The sequence below is a fragment of the Aureobasidium subglaciale genome (assembly GCF_000721755.1).
Source record: "Aureobasidium subglaciale EXF-2481 unplaced genomic scaffold scaffold_40, whole genome shotgun sequence".
NCBI classification, from domain to species: Eukaryota; Fungi; Ascomycota; class Dothideomycetes; order Dothideales; family Saccotheciaceae; genus Aureobasidium; species Aureobasidium subglaciale.
In genome coordinates this window covers 106905-130703 of record NW_013566955.1, presented here as the reverse complement: position 1 = coordinate 130703, position 23799 = coordinate 106905, and the positions used below count along the sequence as shown (strand labels likewise).

Here is a 23799-nt window from a genome sequence, read left to right as displayed (position 1 = left end):
CACAGTTCGTCTTAACGGCTATCCTAGCATCGTAGCAAGTTAGAGTGATGTTTCGCATCTCACAAAACTCAGTATAAATCTCAGGATCGTTTATGAGAACATCAAGTCTAGCAGCAAAGATGCGACCCGTTTTAAGCGCCTTATTAAGCGTGTCATCATCAATCAGAGTATCACACGCTATGTTGACGAATCTGGACCCGTCCTTAAATACGGCCAAACGGATAACGTCGATAGTCTTGCCGACGAAACGGGTAGCCGTCAGACTTATTTAGCAAAGACTTAAGGCTGTCTACGAAAGTTGCTTTGACAACCGCTACTTGCTCGCGCAATTGTTGAAGTATATAAAAGTGCCAGATATCCATGTCGAAACCTGCAAAGGCTTTACGAGCGATTGTATGACCGATATTGACAACAGGGCCGGATTCTTCGTTTAACGCCCAGCTTGAAATAGATTGAATGCTAACCACATAATAATCAATTCCTCGGTTGGTGCCGTTAGGATAAAGAAAAACAAAACAACAATACGTAGGACTGATTCTTGACCTCCTAGACTCAGCTTCGTTTCACACGCATTAATAGTAGTAATCATTCTGGTACATGCAAGTCGAGCTAACGGCGCAACTTGTGGAGCCGACATAGCTAATTCTACCGTAACGACCGTATTTAGGTATCACAGACGATGACACCGAAGTCGGGTTCGTGTTGGCGATGCTCGAAGTCGATAAGGAAACTGTCTTCGAAGATGACAGGGAGACCGTACTCGAGGACGACAAGGTAGCGATTTTCGAGGAGGATAAGGAAGCGACTGTTGGGGAAGGGGTAATGCTAGAAGATGACGAGCTGACAAATGAACATAGCCTAGGGTTCGTTAGGATACTGTCCGCAATAGTCGTACGGTTGAAGTAGCCGTCAATAGTGCGTATTTTCAGCACACTATCAGCTAGAGGCGGTCCTTACGCCTAAGCATTTCCATTCGACCTACGAGACTACATGAGCTGGCAATTCATATACTGACGTTAAATCGGCACCTACCAGTTATTCCAGATCCAAGAGCCTATGAAGATAATCAGCATCGCGTCGAAGGGAAGTTATAGTTAGATTGCGAGTCTTGTCTTCTAGTATCATGCAAACATGCAGTGAGGTTCAGTGTAGGACAGATCTAAGATCGCTTATCGCGATTAGACGTTTGCTTGACTTACTAGGTGTACTAGGAGCATTATCCTTGATCGTTTATATTATAACCCTATCGATATAGAACTTGCTGACCCTAGGCAGCTAATCGAGTCTGTATTCGTAGTAGGTAGAACTAGCATCTCCGGGTGCCGCGACACTGTAAGTCGAGTAAGGAGAGCTGTAATTTACTTGCTCGTTGGTGAGCTAAGCCTTAGAGACATCCGAAGTCAAAAAGGCAAAGTTAACTTCTTGGGTATCGTTGGCGTAGAAAATAAAGCTATGAGTAGTCCCGGGAACGTCGGAAATCTTGGCGACAGTGCGGACTGAGCCGTAAAGAATGTCGCTATAGCTTGTCGCAACCTGAGCAACAGAGATGGGACCTAGAGCCGTTAGACAGATCTCTAACAAACGATGACATCGCCTACCACTTGATTGACCGCCGGGAACAGTAAGTGTAAGGGCCTTTTTAATTACGTCGAGGCCGACGTTAACCAGATCAAAACGACGAGCTAGAGGGCTAACGCCCTAATTGACTGTATAAGTACTAGGGATCAAGTCCGCTACTGTACCGTACAGGTCGACGCTGAAGTCATGACCAAAGCGAGTGTTGAATGGGCCAGCATCAGTCGCCTAGTAGCATCCATTTTTGGTGCCAGCGGAAGAGCTAGTGGCACCATAAGCTGTAGAGGCAAGAGCTAGTATATTTGCGGCTGCCTTTTTCATAACTGCGAGGCGAGATAAGATTAGGAATTTTGGAGGTCAGGATATTAAGCCAGACATAGGAAACGAACAGTTACCCTTATATGTAGAGCTTGTCCTATATAGTATCTGTAAGAAGTTACTTCGCTTCTCGATGGCGCATAGAGACAATGATATCGTTAGTTAACAGGGCTGACACTAATACTAATATCTGAGTAGTTGTCGAGACTAAACAATATTAGGAAAGATCTCGACCCCTGCGAGCGTTCTGTTCATTTACGAGCCGTTTGTCCCTAAGCGGCGAGCTGGAGGGGAGGCTTGCTATGGAAGACGGCGGGCGTGATCAGCCGTTTAATACTAAACCGCAAGCGTAAGTTCATCTCGTCACGTCCGTGCGGTAGGCCCAGCCCTAAGTATTGCAACAGGATCTTACTTTCTCGCCTTCTTGCCAATTTTCTGGTTAAGCTGGCGAATATCTGTCCGCATGCACATATACTGTATCTCTCCTGCCTGTAAGTCTAGTGTTGCCGAGATACGAGCATGCTTTACGCCGTACGGCATAAGCCCGCTATAACGTTATGTCCATTCTCTTGAAGGCAAAAATCATCAGCTTAAGATAACCCTGCCCGGCCTGAATAGCATACTTTACGACATACAATTAAGATCGGCGGATAGTGAGCCTAAGAACTCGCTTTTGCGCCTTCCGCCCCTACTTCTATCCCCGAAGAAAGACAGAACGCTATCATCGATGCATTATACGACAATAGCCTACTAAGACCTGCTTGCTTAGCAATACATTAGAAGGGGAGGAACACCCAAGAATCTAATGTCATCGTCGCTATCGCTCTCGCCTGTCTCGGCTACCAGGCACGCGGGAATTTCAGTAATGACAGTCACCTGAATCTAAATCGAGGAGGCCGTGATACTAGCTCGAGCTCCACACCCCTTAGCTCGTAGGTTAACGTAATGGTTGTTAATCAGATTTGGCTAGGACACGCAAGTGTCCTTTTAAAGTAGCTTGAGACCTTTATTCGTTCTTAGAGACTTCTACTGCTATCATCTAGAGGTCAGTAGCGATCACGAAGATGAACTCCGAATCTCGATCGGCGACCTACCGGCTTATTTTCGACCGTGTATTCACCTATGTCTAAGTCTCGACAACGTGCTCTAGAAGAATACAAGCTCTAAATGCATGTTATCTTAGGTCTCTTGCCTTGTCCCAGAAGAGCCGTCGCAAATGCTGTCGTCAATGCTAAGTCTGACCTTATGTCAAACCATGCTTCCTACATTCATCTAGCCTCACAGGACTCACGATACTGACAAATTAGTTATGCCGATAGCTTCTTCTTAGCAGCTTAGGTCGCATATGCGACTATCTTCCGGTTCTATCTCTATTGGCGTAATAGAAAGCTTAACGATGCTCGAAGCGAGGACGGAAACATAGAGGGAGAGGCTGTAGCGAGGGGCGAGTGCACTGTTGCAACACTGGCAGTGTCATCCTAAGTGTGGGTACGTTCTTAAGGCGATATATCACGATTAGATACGCAGGTCTTAATGCAAAGTCCTTGCTTATTCCAATCCAGAGCGTTGGGCTAGCTTTCTATATTACGAGCGCCGCATTTAATCGGTGGCTCTTAATATAAGGACCGCAGAGCACAGTGTCTCCGTATCAAGCTACATAAGGGTACATGTTTCTGGTACTGCAGCCGTTTTTTGTCGAGGAAACGTCGGGACATAATACGCGTATGTCTGGCGGCTGAGTTCCGCGTATGGCTGTAAACAGTCCTCTTAGCTGCCCTACGACCCTGCACTGATTTATATAGGTCGCGAAACTGCCGCTAGTCATTCTGCTTACTGTCCGCTGGCCGGGACCAGCAACTTGAATCTTTATTCTATATTCTCTAAGTGACACTGCTCCGTTACTAGTGTACGACAACATTAGCTGAATTTGCCTTGCCTTATTCTCCTAATCTTACCGTCTTTAGTAAGCTAGAGAAGACACCCGCTAGGTTCCCGTATAGTCACTACGATAAAGTCTCTAAGCGCAGTAAGCATCGTAGTCGACACGAAAGGGGTCGTACGTGTCTAGGTCGATCTCGATGATAACCGTATCCGCTGATGCCCCGACAGATACAAAAGAGAGGCCATATCCGTGCAGATCCTAAGGACGAAGATATGCTCGAAAGTGCGTCTAATTGTTTCTCCACGTTATGAATATGTACTGTTGAGTTTTACTAACATTATAGGGACCTTGTCAGACGCTATGCAAAATCGTTCCACCCTAATGCGTAAATATCGCCTCGACGGAAAAGCCAGATTTGATATAAAACCTGAAAGATGCCGCTATGTCCGAGCTACAAGACTTGTAAGTTGCGCCTCTACATAGCTCCATATCGAGTCCTAGCGTCTTAAATCCTCCGTCGAGTCTCTTGCAATCGGAAGATTATAACATTATGCAGCGGCTGGAGATGATCAGTCCGCTAACTTTAGAGTTAATGCCGCTCGGCTTTCTGGGCCTGATGGCTCACGAGTTCTAGACAGAAACCTCGAATCTACCTAGCTCGGGAGACTTAGAAGCTTCGTCGGATTAGCTAGAAGATGGGACAATTTTGTCTTTGACATTAAGTGTACTAAGTTTGGATGCTGATAGTCAAGCCATACTGTACTTCTTACCTGGTCCTAGGGACGTTCGCAACATTAACGAATAGAGGTGTTCTAATTTAACGTGATCGAGCTCCGAGCCTCACTATTAGATGCATGCCCTCGGACTTAGACTTGATACTACACAACCTGTCGGAATTATGCAAGGCAATCAAATTATAGGGTTGGACGAGCTCGATATATCACGATTGACAGCATTGCGCTTAACAATGCAGCCCTGGATGCGGACCTTTTAAAGTACCTGTATTAAACCGTACCCAGCCCTGTTAATAATGTACAGGCAGGTTCTAAACATAGTCTTACCGATCCAGTGTCAACACATATAGAGTCACATCTCTTGCGGTATAAGCAGATTAGAACACTTCCTCTAGGATGCTAAGCATACTAAGGGAGAAAAGAGGGAAAATCCTAAGCTCTCCGGTTGTTAACGAGGACGTCTACCGCCTGTTCATGGCTGATGTATAGAGCTATGTGCCAGTCACTGCAGATTTGGAGCCGTTGATCTCACTTAAAGAGATGTAGCAGTTTCTGACGAGCCATTTGCTCTGCTTCTATCGACATCTTCCGATTATTCACCTGCCCTCTCTCGATCTAAGGTGGACTCCTTGTAACTTGATATTAGCTATGTGTACTATTAGTGCCTTACACAGATTACGACGCAAAACAGCCTATAATCTCTGGGTATGCGCTAAGAGCATATGCAAGAAGTTACGTAGATTGTGACAACGGATGGTATAGTTTAACGTTAACGGAGATGCACACAATATTGATGCAGATACTGGTGAAGACCTCCTTAATGCTAACACTACTACTACTATGCACTCTCGACTTCTGGTTACATGATTTGCCTTGTTTAGTGGAGATATGACACGACGCGCGATGTCCGGATTAGATTGTTGAGCTATAGTAAGTATGAGTGGGCTCTAATTACGATAAGGTTACAGCTGTATCGAGACATAGGAGTATCGATCGCGTCGGAACTTTCTAACTTCTGTACTCTATAAGTCCTTAGACTAGGCATAAGAGTAGTGGATCTTGCGTGAATCTTTTAAGAGGTACGTTCTCCTTAAGATCTCTCTCTCTTGTTACATTGGCTAACTCAAACTCTGTGACAGGCTATTCTGCCGCTAGTTTGCGTTATACGAAGAACCTGTACAACTATCGTCGATTTTGCTTATAAGATGAACTGCTCTAAATGGAACACTGCTATTTCAGCAAACCTCCTTCCTTATACTTCCGCGTGCGTCTTGACGCCTAACCTCTCTAGTAGGTTGTGACCCTCCTAGAAGCTCCGGTACCTAGAAACATCTCGTTAGTGCCAGATTATGTCACTTCCATTGAGTCCTTACTGTTTTCTAAAGACATAAACCGGACGCCATTGCGACGAACAGGTCTGTGGACAGCGCAACAGCTAAGATGACCTAGGTAGCAGCCAGATTGAGCCAGACGGCGAAAGAGCCGATGACGAGCTGAAAAAGGTTTTCATCTGTATAGCATCCAGTGTATATCGTCAGCCCCTGCGTCTAGCTCTTGCGAGCGGGTATCGGCGTCACTTGAGCGCCCGTAGCTATAGTCTTCTCTAGCTCTTTATGATCTCGCTGCTTAGCATTTGTAAGCTTTCTAACGTTCATATTAACAAGCTCGTTAGTGTTATACTGCTTGTCTCTGTTGTATGATGTTTTAGGGCAAAAGAAGAATAGGAGGATGAGCTGCAGTGCGACAAAGGCATTCGAATGTAGGAAAGGTACTTCTAACCTAGGTTGTTGACGATGGTTCCAATGATGACGCTTGAAAAGTTCGACATGCCTGTGATTAAGAAGTTGACCGTAGAAGTGTACACACTACGCTTATGCACGAAGAAGAGGTCGCCAATCGCGGTGATAACCAACGACTCGTAAGCTGAGATCGCAAAGCCTTGGATATTACGAGCCGCCGGCAGTGTGTTAAGACCGGTCGAAACGGAACTAACGGTGATGCATACTACACCGAATACCGAGTAGAGTACGGAAAGTAATCGGTTGCCGTACTTTCGGGAATGGGCCTAAACAAAATGACCAAAGGCGCTAGCGACTAGTAGTTGATAGCCTGATGTCACAGTATTGTCTCCAAGAGGCACATTAACATATTTCGAGATTGTCGCGGGTCCAGCATTGATCAATGGTCCAAAAGTTCCTGCATACAGCATGATACCAAAAGCGAGGATGGAAGTGATGGTAAGCTTCTTGACAGTCGACCAGTTTCGGGGTCTTCCGATGGTTGAGGAGCTAGGACGCCTCCGGCGTTCTTGCCCTTACCATGTCGTAGCCTGCGTGTGACGCCCTCGGAATGAGCAGTTTCTTAATTGAGGATTATCGTTCCTAGGACGTGAGGTAGAGGTGAGTCTTCAAGGATGCCGCCAAAAGCCATAGTTACTGGTCAAATGGTGGGATCTGTGGGTTGTTTAGTGATTCCCAAATGCTAGGCGCTAGGAGATACATAAGTCTGCTTTGGTACTGTAGATAATCGAGCGGAGTCCGCTTTATGATGCCCCCCGCAAGGTGCCACTGGTTTATGTGGGGTGCCCCACAAGTTATCCACTTTCTCACATCCGGACGCATAGTCCGCGTAAGTGCCGCTCGAAGTGCGGAAGACCTTCTCGTTGATTTTTCGCTACGCCAATTGAACGTTTAGATGCTCAGGGCTTCGGCTTGTATATCGTTCCAACCTTCTGCGCGAGCAAGCTGGTCAACGGTCGGTCTTCCATAGTGGGCTGCGCGTGGTTGTCCATCCAGAGCCTTCGCTAGATCAATCAATCACCTTTGTTACGATTCCTAGTTCCGCAGGTAAGAAGGCTAGAAGGAGGCCAACAGTTCTTGCACCGACCAGGGTCGTCCACCAGATTAGTCAGAGCGGTTGCGAGATACGTTGAAGCTTGACCTTCACCCCCTCGAAGGCCCTTGATGGCACAATGCCAATCATGTCCTACGACGATCATCGTGCTCAAGGTTATTCGACAGTAATCTGGGAGCTTTTCTGATGCGGATGATGCGAGTATGCTAGCACAGAAACTTCTGTGTATTAGTTCGGTTGCCGTCGAGACTGGCATCGTGATCATTCGGATCGCATTGTGGGGCAAGCGGAAGTCGATCACCGCCACATGCAACTTGGCAGGGACGCCCAGAGCTTGAGATCCACTTCACCCACACTTTTCTGAACCGTTGTTCTCCACCAGCACCCCCGCTCCCGAGTTGCGTCGGACATTCAGGTGGGGTGAATGATGGCTCGTGGTCCAACTCATCGGTCAGAACGGCGTGTCAGAGATAACATGCTCGTCTCCGCTTTACTCTTCCTGCTAACTTTGGTTTCGGTCGGTTTTACCAGCAACAGCCGAAATGCTGCACACTTACAACGGATTGTCGACTTGTTCTTCATATGTTGGTGATTCCTGCTACTCTCTGATTTGTCAACGAAGATCCTCAGCAATGTAGCTAAGCTCGGCCTGGCGAATAGCTTTGAGACGTGCCTCTACATGTGCAGGAGGGAATACGATGGCTGGCTCATAGATTTCGCTAGGACACTTCACAATCTAACAACCCTTGTAAGCATTCTGGGTTCAGCTCTGGAGGCGCACGTTATCCCGTATGTCGTTACATAGCAAATGCTCCTTTTCACGCTTCCGATCGTGCTGCTTTACGATATGCCGCAAAACCATACCGTATTTGATTTAGATAAGCATGGAAGAGCCCGTATGGCTGATTACGTAAATGACCTGGATCGAGAAGAGAGAGGAAGCGAATGAGCGGGATCAGCCCTCGACGTACGTCCTTCGACAGCCGATGTACCTCGGACAGATGCCTTACGACGTGGTTCCCACTGACTGTAACAACGTATCGGCATTGAGTGCAGATTACGATAGGCTCAGACGAGTCAAAACGGAGGTACGAGGCTGCAAGCGGCAGCTGGTCGAGCTGCAATCGCTGCGCTGAGTCCAGGCGTGGCACGACTTTTGATCGTGGCACAGAGCGCGACTGAGTAGCCGAAACCTATGAGCTGCGAGTGGGTTACTAGCGTGAGAAGGTATTCGAAGGCAAAACATAGGGGACTCCAACTCGAAGCGATAAAGTCAATCTTCGTGGGGGTGGTCTTAAGAGACGGCAGGGCATGGCGTTATCTAACCTGAAGCGGGTAAAGCGGGTCATCCTTAGGGTCCAACAGACAGGGGTCTAAGTTGAAACCCAGTAGCGAGAGCGCCATACCGCTGAGTTGATACCGCGTCGCGTACTCGCAAAGCATCAAGTAGTAGTGATTGGATGAAATCGGAAAAACGAGGGGTCGTTTTAGATGAATGCTCGATTGATCCGGTGCATATGTATACAGGTAGGTACTTCGGCCACCTTGTCATCTCCAGTTACGGGGAGATATCGGGGCCGGTGTCACGCGGAGTGTTGACGATCGTTTGCGTAGAGGCTCTGCACGCGTCCTCTTTCAGGTCGAGCGTCGAGAGAATCTTGTCTCTTTAGGAGCACTTTCCCTGACATGGGAGCTAGCTGCCCAGCCTCCTTCATGGGACCGCGGTCCAGCTCCGCGCCAACCTCGAAGAACCTTTGCTACTGACTGTACTTGAAGAGCTTCTGGCAAAAGGCGCATGATTAGCGCGGCAGTGATGCTGCATACCTTGCACCACCCTGCATATATAGTTGCAAGGGTCGCCTGATGCGCTCTGGCCGGTGCATTCGATCGCGTTCCGAGACAGGCGAAGGTGTAGCAGCGGCCTAGTGTCTAGAACGCACGGCTAGACTGCGACTGCATACTTCGCTCTGATTGGCGACCTTTGACTATCTCAAACCAAGCGGAGATATATCACATCCTTTGTTCTGCCTTTTAACTGCGTCGCTGGTTTTGCTATCTCTCTCTCTCTCTCTCTCTCTCTCTCTCTTCCTCTATCTCTCAAATTGCTTGTTTCAGCCCACGGCAATGTTCGACGTCTCGTTTCCATCGTTTGCGGATCTGAAAGGGTTACCAGACAAATGGTACATCTGCATGGTATTGATCGGCACTCTCATGACATACTCTGGACGTCTGCTTTTCCAGTTGTTTGATCTTTGTCCACAAGATGCCGCTGCTTATGCGGATATCTCAGCATGGTTCGGCCCAGGAGCGTACCTGGCATGGTGGCTCACAGCAGCATCTGTCTTGTTGAAAAGAGTCTTGAAATTTTTGGCCGGGCCGGACATCGGCACTAATCGAGATGACCACTGGGACGTGGGAGCGGATTTTCTGTCGTCAACGTTCTACGTGGCGGCTGTCGCCGTATGGTCCATAGTCCAAGCCTCTCGTCGAGAGTACGCTGAGCTAGACGCTGGCTTGATAGTCCTAGAAGCAGCAGCCGACCTGGGCTTGATTTACGTCCTGACGACCACGACCAAGAGGTCTTCGAGACTTGCAGCATTGAGTTTTTTTGTGTTTAGCATCTTAGTGCACAACGCCCCTCCGATACATAAGGTTGTCGACCCGCCTGTCAAGAGGAGCTCCGCTGTCCCTAATCACAGATTAGCAGTCGGCGTAAGCCTCTTAGTCATCGCAATCTACGCCTCAGTCGAGGCTTTTGTTACTTTCCCACTCGAGCCAAAAGTGGGGAAGATTTTGATAGCCTTTGTCCTTGGTGCGCTATGGATTTTCAGTAACGAGCTTGGTACATACGCTATTATACCACACACTGGAGCCAGAATCGTCAGCATCGATCAACTAGGGCCACTGGGTGGAGCACTTCTTGTCATAGGATGGTCCTGGGGAGCTGAGGTGAAGATGGGCGGAAAGTGGGTAAAAGGGTGGATGAAGTCAGAACATTGAACACACGGCATCTATCAGGACGAGGCTTAAATACGTGGGTGTATTCCTTCTTCGAGAGCTCACCCGGGGTTGACACTAGAGTTCCTCGACAATGATGCCGCCGTGGTGCACATCGGATGGCATAGATAAGGACGACGGCGACGCAGTTCGAAGGCAGTCTATTAGCAGCATCCTCTTTTGCAAAATTTGACTCTAATCTTTCGTAGCTTCCGTATATCTGCGCTGCAATGTAAGATCTTGCAGTCTTTTGTCGTGATTAGCATGCTGTGCTATCTTTTCACGTAGTTAGCTCTTCTCGATGTTCCACACTTGATTCAAATATGCTAGACTGGTTGGCGTTGATATGGACTGGATCCGGTGGCGAAGTATCAAGTTGTGCAAGAACCTTGGGCTGTCATCTACAAGCTTGGTAGCAGGCTCTTCCGAGGTACTCAACAGCATGATACGTTCGATATTGTTGCGTGGCACGGCAACTTCGTGCCATACAAGTACGATCTCAACAAGCTCGTGAATGTTGGCTCTATCTCTGTGGATCACATCGACCCCAGCATCTTCTGCGTGCTCACAGCTCGCTCTCGTGACCCTGCTGCTCCGCTTGCCGACTTCCTGATCTTCTCGCCCCGGTGTTCGAGAGCTCGAGAGCTTTCACTATCACTGACTATTTATGGAATACTGACAAGAAGCATGAGCATGATCCGAAGATGTGGGACAATCTGGTTGGTAAGTTTGCTCCACACGCCATGTGCTTCCTCGATTTCTGCTTCCGTCTGACAATCCAGATAATTTCTCGAACCACAAGGTGTAAGTAGACAAGCTACTGGCAGGGAAGAGTAGCAACGTGCGACACTAGTACAGCAATGTCACAGTATCATTGATATGATGATTAGGTAATAATGGTAACATGTCTTCTCTCATTTGCATTTCGTCGATCGTTTCCGAAGCAAGGACTTGGTAGTCACCCCAAGCAAACAAAACGATACGAGCAGGCGTTACAATCAAATGATCAACCGGATTCCAGCGCTGGTCTCGCGCGTTTCGGAATTTACTCTGGAATTGATGATATCACTTTGTGATCTGCAGAAAAGTGTGCTTACACCATCAGAGCCCTTCTCATGATGCCAGACGTTTTCTCGAATGTTATTCTCCGGAATTAACACATCAAGCCCTTCCTGCTTGTTGAACCAATAATTCTTGACAGTCCAAGCTAGGGTCGGGACACTTTAGATCAATAACGTACCTCTGTATGATGAGGGGCACGATACTTCGCTCCCTCTAAGTACAGCAGCATTCATACCTATCTTTCAGCCTTTGGGGATCAAGTGATCCGCAACGTGGATACCAGTATTAGCAATGATCTGCGGCATCTTCAAGCCAACACTCGGATGAAGACGCATTGCTTTCTTGATGACGGCAGTAGGGAATGGGAGTTTTGATACTTCTGCAAAACGTGGCGGGTTGGAGAGGCGTCCCTTTCTTGTTGCCGTGTCAAAATCTGTAAGGGGTTCGACCAAGGCGTCGGGAGATCTGAGCAAGTGATAGAAGACTGATCTCAGAGCAATAGCTGTAGTGTCAGCTCCAGCAGATCCTGATGGGTGTCAGAGAATTTCTAGATTCACACGCTAGTCTGATCACTTATATGGCACTGAAAGCTTGCAGTTTCACTTCCCCGATGCCAAAGTCTACCTCGCCACCCTTGATTCTCGAGATCTGCAGTAGATGACTCAGCAGATCTTGTCTGCCCATCTCTCCATCGTCAAGACGACAATCGACGCTCTCATGTGCGGCCTTCTCTATTCGGGCCATCGCTTCCATAGCTTTCCGTGTGGTCGGGTTGATCGAAGCTGTTCCAAGGATGATACATTGGACCATGGGAGAAGCGACAGCAGCTTGACACAAAAAAGGAACCAATGAGTCCAAAGCAAGAATTGGATTTTTGCTAGAGGCGCCTGGGTCTTTAGATCTTACGCATTGCATCTGGATCTGCACACGCCACCTCATCAGGAGCAATCCTGACAAGCAGGCCACATCCCTAATGGAGTCGCTGCTGGACAACCTCCAGTCCCCCTTGACGAATACAATAGATCATCCAGAATCGAGAGACAGACGCCCAGATTGGCCCCGGAATGGACGCGAGGGGATGGAAGAATCTCGTGTATACGATCCATGACAGAAGATAACAGACGAGAAACGATGAGAGCATCTCAACATAAGACAGGATATGCATTATGACTGGATGGTAGTGCTGGATGATCAGGCGATGGTCTGAAGTCGCTGAGGGCTGTCCACTGTAATATATTGATCATGGGCAAAGATGATTCTGCATGCGCGTGGTCTTAGGGATGCGGCGCAATTTACCCCACATGGTCGCCAAAGACTGGTGAACCTGCGCTTGGATGAACTAGTGATTCTGCAATACTGCCACGACTCGTTCAAACAGGAGTCGTAAAGAATGACAAGTAAAGTACACGTCTCGATAACTCCAGCGTCTGTTTTGCACCAAATTCGCATCTTCTATAAAGAAATCCTTGAGGTCCCGCAACCCGTCAGAATTGAATTGTCAATAGCTGGAGCGCGCGATCTACACCACATAGATGTGGATACGGAGCGGTCAGAGGAATGTGGGGTTCGCGCCGTGCCAATCCCTAAGCATCGCTCGTTGGAGGAGTTTCATGCAAGAGTCGCTCTGTTCTTCTGTCATCCCAACGTCGAGGTATTCCATGCTTCTTAGACGAACTAGTGATAAGAGCTGCGCTTTCAATGACGCACCCTGAGACACTAGAAAACCACTCAAACATCTTCCATCAGGGTGATGCCTGTGGCAACTGCTATCTGGCGCGCATCACCGTATTTGCCATGCTGATCATCAAAGCTGGGGCAGATATCAATTTGGGAAGACTAACGCAAGGTCGCTAGATATACATTTAATAATGCAACGAAGTGGCCAAGTCAGTCGTCCTTTTTCCTGAAGTAGTGGCATCCACTTCGAGTTTGCAAAAGCCTGAATGTTTTCGACAACGTTGACATGATCATGCGACAAGCGCATTTACGGACAATGTCAAATGTTTGACAGTCGATACAGCGAGAATCTCTGAACAGAGGAATCTTATGGTTTGTGGTCTTGGTCAGCTAGAGATGACAGGGCGTGATCGCAAAAAGATCGTGAGCTCAAGTTTCGTCGTACAACCTCCAGTAGCCGCAATTCTCGAACCTCAGATTCGCACTTGAGGGCTTGCGATTTCCCAGAAGTCGCAGCAGAAAAAACCACGTGTTGCCATAGCGTCGCGCTCGCGGCCAACGACAAAAGGTCCGCATCAGATCATTGGATCCGGAGATAACCTCTTCTGCTTGCACACGTGCTGTACCAGAGCGGGCTCTTGTGAAAGATAAGCTTTATCCCAGTGAGTCAAAATGCTTGATAGGCTGACCCTAAAGCTTACAGAGGCTTAGCGATCTCGAACGGGCGAAAACGTCGATCCCCAGCCAATAGCAGTGAGGAACCAGATCTCGTGCATGCTCAGGGACTTGCCGGTCCCGCCGAGGTCTTCTGATGCTTTGCATGTTCTCAACGTGGTGTTGCGCGTCCTCGAAAATGGTTCGTGTGGCGTGTCAGTCGCTGCACATATAAGGTGGTGATGATCCTCGCTACCCAGTTGTCATTCAAGTCATCTCACATCTATTGAATACCACTCTTCAGTCGCCTACCGGTTTTCGCCATGGCTATCACTGATATGTTTCGTGCAAGGGCATTGCAACCTGCTGTGGAGAAAACTGAAGTCTTAGAGCATGTTCGTGAGACGCCGGTAGAGATAACCACCAAGACTTGGTGGAAGCGACGTGCTCCTGTCATTGCTTGCGGATCTGGACTCTTCTCCGACGGTTATTTGAACGGCGTGAGTTGATTAGATCCTTGTGATCGACGCTAGACTGACATACCCGCAGGTCATCGGGTCGGTCAACACTATTCTTAAGAAGCTGTACAAGCAGGAATACAAGCATAGCAGTGCTCAGAGTAATATCACGTCGCTGGTTTTTGCTGGCGAAGTGGTTGGCATCATCATCTTTGGTTACACCTCCGACCGCTTCTCTCGCAAGTGGTCTATCTTCGCCTCTACCGTTATTCTGGTAGGTGTTCTCGATGCGCCCGCACAGAACGAGTGCCCTGTACTGACCTGACCCAGTTCATCTTCGCTGCGCTTGCCGCAGGCTCTTATGGAGCTCACGGAAGCATCAACGGCATGCTTTCTGCTCTTGCCGCGTACCGCTTCCTTCTCGGCATTGGTATCGGTGGTGAATATCCTGCCGGATCAGTTGGATGTTCCGAGAGCACTGGCGAGCTGGAGTCGGGTTCTCGCAACCGTTGGTTCATCTGGTTTACGAATCTCGCAATCGATGCAGGTTTTGTCGTCGCTGCTTTCGTACCTATGGTGGTGGTAAGTAGCATCAACCCTCCTCTTCATCTTTGTGCCAACACGTGGCAGGTACTTGCTACTGGAGAAGATCATCTTCGTGCTGCATGGCGCATCATGCTTGGTATTGGCGTCATTCCTCCTCTTTCTCTTTTCTACATGCGATGGAAGTTGCAAGAGCCCGAGGCCTTCAAGAGAAACACCATGGCCAAATGCAATACACCATGGAGACTGATCATGAAGAAGTATTGGTTCCGTCTACTTGTTGTCTCCACTATCTGGTTCATTTACGACTACTCATCGTACGCTTTTGGAACTTATTCTGCTCCGAGTGTTGACAATGTCCTCGGCGCTGATGCGCCCTTGTGGAAGACCTTCGGCTGGAACACCGTCATCAACCTCTTCTACATCCCTGGCGCCTTCGCTGGCTCCTTCGTCTCAGATTGGATCGGTCCCAGAAAAGCCCTTGCATACGGGGTTACAGCGCAGGCCGTGGTCGGTTTCATCATGGCTGGCTGCTATGAGAAGCTTGCTGTGCCAAAGAATATTGGTGGGTTTTGTGTCGTCTATGGCATCTTCTTGTCGCTCGGAGAGCTCGGTCCCGGAGACAATATCGGCCTCATCGCTTCCAAGACTTCCGCTACTGCCGTTCGCGGTCGCTACTATGCGGTCGCTGCAGCATTCGGCAAGATTGGTGCTTTTATAGGCAACTATCTCTACCCCATCTTAGTCGCAGATGCTGGTGACAACGTTGTCAAGGGCAATCAGTATCCTTTTTGGGTCGCCTCATCTCTCTGCATCCTCAGCGCTTTCCTTGCATTCTTCTGCTTGCCAGAGATCGGTCAGGATACTATTGATCATGAAGATGCCGCTTTCAAAAGCTATTTAATTGAGAACGACTGGGATATTTCACGTATGGGACTTGCTGGTCACCAAGCTCCGATCAGATCCGACGAAGAGGTTTCGCGCCAAAGCTCATAGAAGGGAGCAGAATGATGAAGATGTGGATGGTCAGAGTATATAGAGGTGGAGCCTAACAAGCTCTTGGCCGCTCGAACCAGGGATGGGCAGCTAGTGGTACCTCGTGTCGCTGGTCTGTCTGTGACATTCCACGCTCCCGCTGAACCACCATTGCAATGCCGATCTCGATACTTCGCTCAACCAGCTTCCATCCAAGAAACCGTTTGATCCTTCGTGACTACTAACACTGTGACAGACACTCACGGATGCCACTTTCAGCCTTCGAAACTCCCTTCCCTGACAGATCGTGACTGTCCTCGTCTCCCTGTGCAATCTCGATAGTGAATCTAAAAAACTGTCCGTCACGAAGTCGCGATGTAGCCAGTCGCTCCAGTGATGAGTATCTGAGTCATTGCTGTACGCAATTCAGGTGTCGAAGTGAGGGAAACAGTATTGACAAAGCTGTTGCTAATAGTGTATGTGTATCAAGAGCTGATCCATGTATGATAATAACCGTCATTCGAACATCTCGCTTATGGATCACTGATAGATATTGAGATCTGAACAGACGCTGTTCTCCGGTGAAAAAGTAAAGTTGCCGATAGAGGAATTTCCCAGACGGTGAAAGACCATCTGGGCAAGCGGGATTCTGGGACTGCCAAAACAGGTGGTCGCGGCTTGTAGGAAAAAATATTCCGATATGACGTCTTCGAGGATGAAGACTTGGCGGGACAGCTTGAGCGGAGGACCTGAGTAACACCACCCTCCTCAGTGACACCACCACACATCGATGACACGCTCATGGCACCGTTGCCAAATCACGAAAGCCAGTCGAGCTGGACGCGTTCTCCAAAATGAGCGCGATGGCTTGAGAAAGGCAACCATCCATTTTCCATTATTCCTCCTAGATTAATTCTGACCTCTCAGATCGAGCGACACGAAAACGCTACAATGACTCTCGCAGATCTTGACTTCTCATCGTCGACCGCGCTTGTAACAGGCGGCTCATCGGGCATCGGGCGCGCCATTGCCGAAGAGCTGGTCGCGCGTGGTGTGCGACGACTCGTCCTCGTCGGACGCGATCAAGACAAGTTGTCCAAAGTCGCTGGCGAAATTGAAGCTTCAGCAGCTAATTTGTCGATTCGCACAATCAAAGCTGACTTGACGACTCACGAGGGTCCTCAAAACATTCAGAAAGAAGTCGACGGCTGGGACTGGACTATAGACATCCTTGTCAACAATGCTGGGTTCGCAAGAGAATACGTTTTTGGCAAGGACACGGCAAACGACTCTTCTCTGGCCAACATTGATCTCTTGGTTCGTTCGCTTGTGGACATGAGTCTTCGCTTCTTGCCCGGAATGGTGGAGCGACGTAAAGGTGGCATCTTGAACCTTGGATCGACTGCAGGCCATCAACCAGTCCCGTACACCGCTGTATACGCCGCAAGCAAAGCTTTCGTCATATCCTTCTCGCAGTCGGTCAGAGAAGAGAATCTCCACCAAGATACTGGCGTCCGAATCGCTTGTATCGTTCCTGGTGTCACCTCGACCAACTTGACCGGCAAGGGCACTGGTGAACAGCGCGGTGCCATCGACAAAGTCGGTATAGACAAACCATCGGATGTGGCCAAAGCCGCCGTGAAAGCTTTCGAAGAGAACGCTGCTGCTCGCGTTGTTGGGTGGAACAACGCCATCTTCCAGACCGCAGTCACTATGCTCCCACAGTCGCTCGTTGCTAATGTCGTCGCAAGAGTGCGCGGCGCGCCAGGAGACGAGTAAGATCGAGTCGAAATTCGGCACCGGCCCAAAGTCTCGAGAAGAAGCTAGAGTCTAGGAGTCTCTCCTATGTACACACCCTCTTTTACTTGGAGACTTCTTTATCGTAATTAACTAGAAAACTGTATCGTTCTTGTTGCTGTCTCCAGATTGAGGCGCATGGAAAGCGTTTGCTATACAGAAATAAGCACAAATAAGCATACCCCCGGAGCGGAGTCAAACACCGGTGGTGATGAATCTCAAAACCTTCCCACCCTAAGTGACCTCAGCGTTCGATGCATCCCCACATTCTCCAGGTTCGAGCTGCTTGCTCTTGACATGCGATTCTTCGGGAACATGCGTATCTTCACTATGACAATGTTCTGCCTGTCTGCTTGACCATGTGCTGACTTTTTACATGTCTTCTGCTTAATCCACCCCATGGTCAACTTTTACCATGGCTTCGACAGCGGCTCGCAAGATCGAAGATCGCGGAACAAATCAGCTGTCATGGTATAGAACTCTGCTGTATTCGCTCTTGATGGTATGTCATACGTCTTGTTACTCCTGCAATATTTGAATCAGAATGTCGTTCGTCCATGACACCCGTTTCTTACAATCTCATCTTTCATTGTCGAATCGCTTCACCAAAACCATGACTTTTTCACATACAGGGTTCCTTAGCGACAGGATGACCGGCAAAGCGCTGGAACTAGGTGTTTGTGCTACAGCATCGGCCGGATCCCTGCTGTTCGGATACGATAAGGCTCGCCATCTTCTGGAAACAAATTTGAGTTTGTCAGCTGATCGAGTCCAGATCAGGGTGTCATGTCGGGTATCATCACGGAGCCTATGTTCCTTGAAACTGTCCCAAAAGTGTCCGGAAGCTACAAGCTTGGTTCGATCCAAGCCCTTGTGGTCGCCATTTACGAGATCGGTTGTCTGATTGGCTCTTTGATCATCATCGGACATGGTGATAAGCTAGGTCGCCGACGAGCAGTGCTGATCGGTGCTACGATCATGCTTGTCGGGACAGCTATTCAGACGTCCTCTACAACATTGGTACAGCTCATCGTAGGTCGCATAGTCACAGGTGCCGGTAACGGCATGAACGCTTCCAGTGTTCCCGTCTGGCAATCTGAAATGGCACCTCCCAAGATTCGTGGTTTCTTGGTACTCTTCGAGGGCGCACTGATCACCTGCGGAGTCATGATCTCTTACTGTATCAACTACGGCTTTTGGTTTTGCAATGCCAGCTTTTTCCAATGGCGCTTCCCAGTCGCGTTCCAGGCATTCTTTGGCATCATTCTCAGGATATTACTGGTATTCTTGCCTTTCCCGAATCTCCTCGATGGCTGCTCAAGCATGGCAAGTAGAAGGAGGTTACTCAGATCATGGCACGTCTCAAACAATGCGGCACCGATGACGAGGAACTGCAGAAAGAGGTCAAAGGGCTGAAGAGGATCAATGAGATTACATCGGGATCGAAGCTCACTGTCAAGGAATTTTTCTCGAATGGTCCCGACATGAATCTCTGGCGCGCCTCCGTCGCATTTGCTGCCCAAGCACTCCAGCAAATCGGTGAAATTAATTCCGTGACCTACTGTAAGGCTCTCCAGAACATGAAGAACACACTTGCGTAATCCGCATCAATGATGCCATATGTCTGCCTTATACAGTCAACACAACTGATCATAGACATCAAGTCAGACACCCATGCGAAAGCAGCTGACTTCTTGGAACAGAAGACGTCTTGTTTCGGACTGCAAACTCGTCGCTCCTAAGTCAAGAGCGTGTTCCAGATACTGATAGAGAAATATGAACTGACTGTCTCGGTCGGACTTGTTCTAGGATAAATCGCCTAACTAACAAGCACAGTTGTCAATTGAAGATTCCTCGAAGACGAACCAACATATACCGTTTTAACATGCTCAGTGACAACGACAAGGTCGAGAACAGACGGTCGATTGACGTGATGAGTCGCGAATAAATACACGAAGTGATGTGCAGTGATCAGCTTCACCGTATGACGCTCAGGAAATGATTAACCGCCTCGGCGAAGGCTGGGAAAATGTGGAGGAGTGCATATCGCACCATCATCGCACTGCCAGTGTCGCGAGAAGCTTTGTCAAAGATAGCTCGCCAGGATGAGTCTTTAGCATTGACATGGCGAATACTGGCTTTGGTAAACAGAGGAGACAAGCCGCCTGTATCAAGCAGACCGGCACGGTATTGTTGTCGTGCAATCTTTATATCAGACGACGACTTTGTCATCATTCGTCACGACATACATTGTTTTGTGACAACGACCAATTCAAAACGATTGTCCTGCCCTCGAACACGACAGCCAGCGCTCTTACCTTTCACATATGCACGGAGTCTGGTGACGCTACGGAAATGGCGATCGACTTTGTTTCTATGCACATTTACTTTCGTGAGATGATCAAGCGGCAGTGTACAGTCAAAGCGTTGGCAACAATGCAAGCTCGAGATTCTCGATAACCACGAACGTGAGCCAAGCGATGCCCCATTCTCGATTCGGGCATTGCAACATCTACACCTGACTCGATGAGGCGCTAAGGTTTGAGTTTATCAGGCTTCTCCCTCTACCATCTCCTTGACGCATCTCCACCATGATCATCGTCACACTGTAACCGCCCTCTCCACGGCGTTTTGAGACTTCAGGGCGATGACTCAACGTTGCTGTTGCATGAGACGTGGCGAAAATGTCAAGAGCAGAAGCAACTTAGGCCTCGGAACTCGAGAAGTTCAGGTATGCGGCCGAAAGTGCCGTCCGAGCATGCTGTTAGCAAGCACGATGTCATGTTCGGAATTCACGGAGAAGAATCTGCTTGAGGCGCGTAGGTCATCGACTAATTGTCGTTCCGCTCCAGTTAGTAGATCTGACGAACATCAGCTAACCTGTGTCCGGTAACCGCATCTCCAAAGAGACATTATTCTTCATGTCTGCAAGCGCACTGCAATTTCAACTGCTGCTATGGGCTTGCTGGATGCGCGAGTTTTACACTAATGGGTTTTTTCTTCTCACAAGTTTGAAGCTCTGTCTTGGAAACGAATGGTTCGGCTCTCGGTGACGACCGCAGTGTTCATTCACACTTATTTCCTGCATTTGCCATTAGTATGTAAACCCTGGTCTCGGTGGCGCTTTCTCCACGACCAGCAAGCTTTGCTGTCTGTCTAAGCTCACGTCGATCTCTAGGCGGACAAGTAGGATTCCACTGACGCAACTCGAGCTCTGCTTCCATGGGCTCCATTTGGCATAGATCTCAGCGACTCTCGTACCTCAACATGTGGCGTACGCCTTGTGGGGCTCAGTTTAACGATCTAGGCTCGAAATGCTTGGTCGCCACGGAGATCTACTCCGCCGATCATCGTGAGTCCATGCCGATTACGGCTGAACTCGACATCAGAAACAGAGAAAGCAGTGCACCCTGAAGATTACATTCAGCCGGCTGGGCGGTCGCAGATCATGCGTTCCTCTTTTGGGTATTGCTTAGGACCTTCTGCTATCCTTCCCCGTGCTGGTTGTCTCAACCGCCGTGAGCGTTTGTATGCGAGACTATACTGTGCGTAGTCGAATGCGCACGGTGGGAGGCAAACTGACGACTCTTTGCACTGGATGTCTGTTATTGCGCAAGAGCACAGGGTATATAAAACGGGCATGTTCCTAGCCGAAACACAATCATCTCGTGACATCATCCTTCACCAAAGCAATCTAACAAACAAATAATTTTCAAACGACTTCCTTTAATTTCACCCTATTGGATCTTCATTATGGTTCGCATCTCAACTTTCGTCACGGCCGCCATGGCCAGCGTCGCTATCGCCTCTCCCGCTGAGAGACGCCAAGCCGCCAGCTCCTCGTCAGACCTTGTCTGTGGCGGTCTTCTCCAGCCTCTTGCCGGCTTCCTCGACTACCAGTCTGGCAATGTAGGTGGTAACACTGAGAACGTTCTTGCCGCTGCTTCTTCGCTCCTTAGCAAGGCCCAGCTACCATCTGAGGTCAACAGCATTCTCAACAGCGTCACCGGCGGTATTGTTGGCTCCATTACAAACAGTGTCACCAACATCCTCTACGGCCTCTCGACGGCAGCTGATGCCGTCGACGCCGAGTGTCGCTAGAACGCCGCATACTGCACCAATGAGCTTAGTGCTGCTTCTGCTGCTTGCGCTGCCGGACAGCCTGCTCAGGCCCAGGATGCTTGCCTCTAAGCCAAATACACCTGCGCTCGCAACAACGTCTTAACACCTAGCCAGATTGACGGCATTGCCATATGCTGCTCCTAGTACACCGGATCAGCTGCCTCTCCTTAAACTGCTTTAGGGGGCTACTGTCAGCCCACCAGACTTTTGCGAATACAAAATCATGATCTGGTGTCAATTCACGATCGACACGACAACAATACGCCGGATGTCTGCTGTCGATAGCAGCATAGGTAGCTTGGTTCTCGAAAAACAAACACAGTATTTTTCATCTCACAGTGTCAATGGAGCAGCCTCAAGAGTGACATGCACCGAGAACTGCTTGAGCTGGCAAAGAGCAGCTCAAGCTTCGATACTCCTCTGACTCCGCAGTTGATGATTACCGTAAAATCTCGTTTCATAGGGCATGCCTTCATGGCATTTTCTTCGTTTTCCTCATAAACGAGATTTTACGGTTATTGGCTTGATCCAGGCGTGCCCTTTTCATCATTCTTCCGAGTTCCCACCTCCTAACCTCTGACTGACTTAGCGAGTAGTCCGAAGTTCACGTCGCTCGACTGCGATTCTTCTGCCAAAAGATGTTGACTGAAACTATGGCATTCATGTTTCATCGTGGATCAGTCCACGTGGAACCTCAATACGTTCTTACTTTGCTTGAGCGCGTGCCTCGTGAGGTTGTCGATCACACCAGGTACAAACTCAGACAATCGACCTTCAAATCTGTGTTCTAAAGGAGAGGAGAAGCCTTATCGCTGTCAAAGAGACAGAACACCTTAGAGTTCACAAACTTCCCATAACTGCTCGTATCTTTGTATTTAATGTTCGAGCGCGGGATTTAGAACAGAGAGCTACGTTATCTCCGCCATTTATTTTTCGGTCGAGAAATAGTGCTTTGACAGGGTTCGAGGATTGTGACAGGTACTGTAGACGAGAAATTGTGTCCAAGCTTCTGAAGGCGAGCGCAGATAACAAACTCTGGATCTTTGTGTAGATGACCAATCTGTAGACACGGTGAAACGGCGATGGGTGCCCTTGGTCTTGAGACAGGTGGGTGCTTCAGCAATTGTCTCAGGCTTGACGAGGTCATGAAGAGCTTCCATTGTCTCTTTGACAGGAGTGTTTAGGTGAAAGCGATGGATCTGGAGGAGGTTGACATACTTAAGATCCAATCTCTTCAAACTGTTGTCCACACTCTCGAATATATGCTTGCGCGAAAGGCCGTATTGGTTGACGTAGCCCTTGTTGTTTTTCTCCTTCTCAGACATGGACAATGGTGCTTCCAGACCAGAACCGACAGGTACCTAAGAATAACTTCGGAGTCACCGTTGGAGTACCTATCCGCAGTGTCGAAGAAGTTTAAGCCGGATTTGTAACAGTGTTGGAGGGTGGGGAGTGCTTCGGCTTCTCCAAGTGCTCACTTGTATCGTCCTTCGGAGCTGCCGTAGCTCATGCATCCGACACCAATGGGAGATATGCGGAGGCCACTTCCGCCAAGTTTGACGTACTTCATAGTCGCGGTGAAGGGAATAAAAGGTCAGGGTACAAGGACCCCATGAATGTGAAGGAATGACACTAGGTCGAATTACGACGAGCGAGATGCGGCTTTCATATGTTCAAGGCAGAGGCTCATTCTTAGGATGTTGTGGTGGAAAGGTGAGGACCGGAGCTATCAAACTTACCGCCTATCTCCAGCGCTCATGAAGTCCAGCTCCATTCCTCTGGCTCGGCATCCCGAAATCTATTTTGACAGTTAGGGCTAACTTTCGCGACATATTATGCACTGGAAGATGATGCAGAAAGATCTCTTGACTTCTTAGTGTCGCTGTTCTGAAGCATAGAACAGAGTCGCGCCTCAGCTAGACCAGCATTTCCACGATGAGAAGCTCCATGGCATTGTAGCATGCGTGATTTCATTTGTTGATCGAGCTTCGGAAAATGTTTTCGGAGCCTGCAACAGTTCTGTCACGCTACCGATTGATTTCTCTTTCCCAGTTCTCCAGAGGTCAGCTTCATCATCTCCTGAGAAGGGTAGATGGTGAATACTGCGATATCCTCCACCTTCGCCACAGATCTGATAACACCTCTTCCACGC

At 48.8% G+C, this 23799-nt stretch overlaps 8 protein-coding genes across 8 annotated transcripts; 5 read left to right on the top strand and 3 right to left on the bottom strand.

Annotated features, from left to right (window-relative positions):
• Positions 1-1377: 1377 nt before the first annotated feature.
• AUEXF2481DRAFT_9367 (uncharacterized protein) lies at positions 1378-1817 on the bottom strand (the record flags this gene model as incomplete). The annotated part of the gene is made up of 3 exons (XM_013483562.1): positions 1378-1553; positions 1599-1698; positions 1743-1817. The coding sequence occupies 3 exons, from the start codon at positions 1815-1817 to the stop codon at positions 1378-1380; spliced, it is 351 nt and encodes a 116-aa protein (XP_013339016.1).
• Positions 1818-9486: 7669 nt separating this feature from the next.
• Positions 9487-10436, top strand: AUEXF2481DRAFT_704194 (uncharacterized protein; the record flags this gene model as incomplete). The annotated part of the gene is made up of 1 exon (XM_013483602.1): positions 9487-10436. One exon carries the CDS (start codon positions 9487-9489, stop codon positions 10360-10362), a length of 876 nt encoding a protein of 291 aa, XP_013339056.1. The 3' UTR covers positions 10363-10436.
• A 1227-nt stretch (positions 10437-11663) lies between these two features.
• Positions 11664-12231, bottom strand: AUEXF2481DRAFT_9365 (uncharacterized protein; the record flags this gene model as incomplete). Its single annotated transcript, XM_013483561.1, has 2 exons — positions 11664-11947; positions 12006-12231. 2 exons carry the CDS (start codon positions 12229-12231, stop codon positions 11664-11666), a joined length of 510 nt encoding a protein of 169 aa, XP_013339015.1.
• A 1763-nt stretch (positions 12232-13994) lies between these two features.
• Positions 13995-16237, top strand: AUEXF2481DRAFT_45016 (uncharacterized protein). The gene is made up of 4 exons (XM_013483577.1): positions 13995-14252; positions 14302-14484; positions 14541-14792; positions 14841-16237. Exons 1-4 carry the CDS (start codon positions 14076-14078, stop codon positions 15747-15749), a joined length of 1521 nt encoding a protein of 506 aa, XP_013339031.1. The 5' UTR covers positions 13995-14075; the 3' UTR covers positions 15750-16237.
• Positions 16238-16509: 272 nt separating this feature from the next.
• On the top strand, positions 16510-17828 carry AUEXF2481DRAFT_45015 (uncharacterized protein). Its single transcript, XM_013483576.1, has 2 exons — positions 16510-16605; positions 16656-17828. Exon 2 carries the CDS (start codon positions 16680-16682, stop codon positions 17505-17507), a length of 828 nt encoding a protein of 275 aa, XP_013339030.1. The 5' UTR covers positions 16510-16605; positions 16656-16679; the 3' UTR covers positions 17508-17828.
• Positions 17829-18311: 483 nt separating this feature from the next.
• AUEXF2481DRAFT_9362 (uncharacterized protein) lies at positions 18312-19126 on the top strand (the record flags this gene model as incomplete). The annotated part of the gene is made up of 2 exons (XM_013483560.1): positions 18312-18806; positions 18860-19126. 2 exons carry the CDS (start codon positions 18312-18314, stop codon positions 19124-19126), a joined length of 762 nt encoding a protein of 253 aa, XP_013339014.1.
• Positions 19127-21278: 2152 nt separating this feature from the next.
• AUEXF2481DRAFT_33892 (uncharacterized protein) lies at positions 21279-21626 on the top strand (the record flags this gene model as incomplete). Its single annotated transcript, XM_013483570.1, has 1 exon — positions 21279-21626. The coding sequence occupies one exon, from the start codon at positions 21279-21281 to the stop codon at positions 21624-21626; it is 348 nt and encodes a 115-aa protein (XP_013339024.1).
• Positions 21627-22780: 1154 nt separating this feature from the next.
• AUEXF2481DRAFT_57623 (uncharacterized protein) lies at positions 22781-22978 on the bottom strand (the record flags this gene model as incomplete). The annotated part of the gene is made up of 1 exon (XM_013483582.1): positions 22781-22978. A coding segment is annotated over one exon (198 nt), but the record flags the coding sequence as incomplete, so codon positions are not given.
• Between the last annotated feature and the right edge of the window lie 821 nt (positions 22979-23799).

Excerpts from the sequence above, each read along its gene's own strand:
- AUEXF2481DRAFT_45015 (XM_013483576.1), top strand. The coding sequence starts at position 16,680 with ATGACTCTCGCAGATCTTGACTTCTCATCGTCGACCGCGCTTGTAACA.
- AUEXF2481DRAFT_45016 (XM_013483577.1), top strand. The coding sequence starts at position 14,076 with ATGGCTATCACTGATATGTTTCGTGCAAGGGCATTGCAACCTGCTGTG. Across the intron at positions 14,485-14,540 it reads TCGCCTCTACCGTTATTCTG|TTCATCTTCGCTGCGCTTGC; the intron begins GTAGGTGTTCTC and ends GACCTGACCCAG. Across the intron at positions 14,793-14,840 it reads CTTTCGTACCTATGGTGGTG|GTACTTGCTACTGGAGAAGA; the intron begins GTAAGTAGCATC and ends AACACGTGGCAG.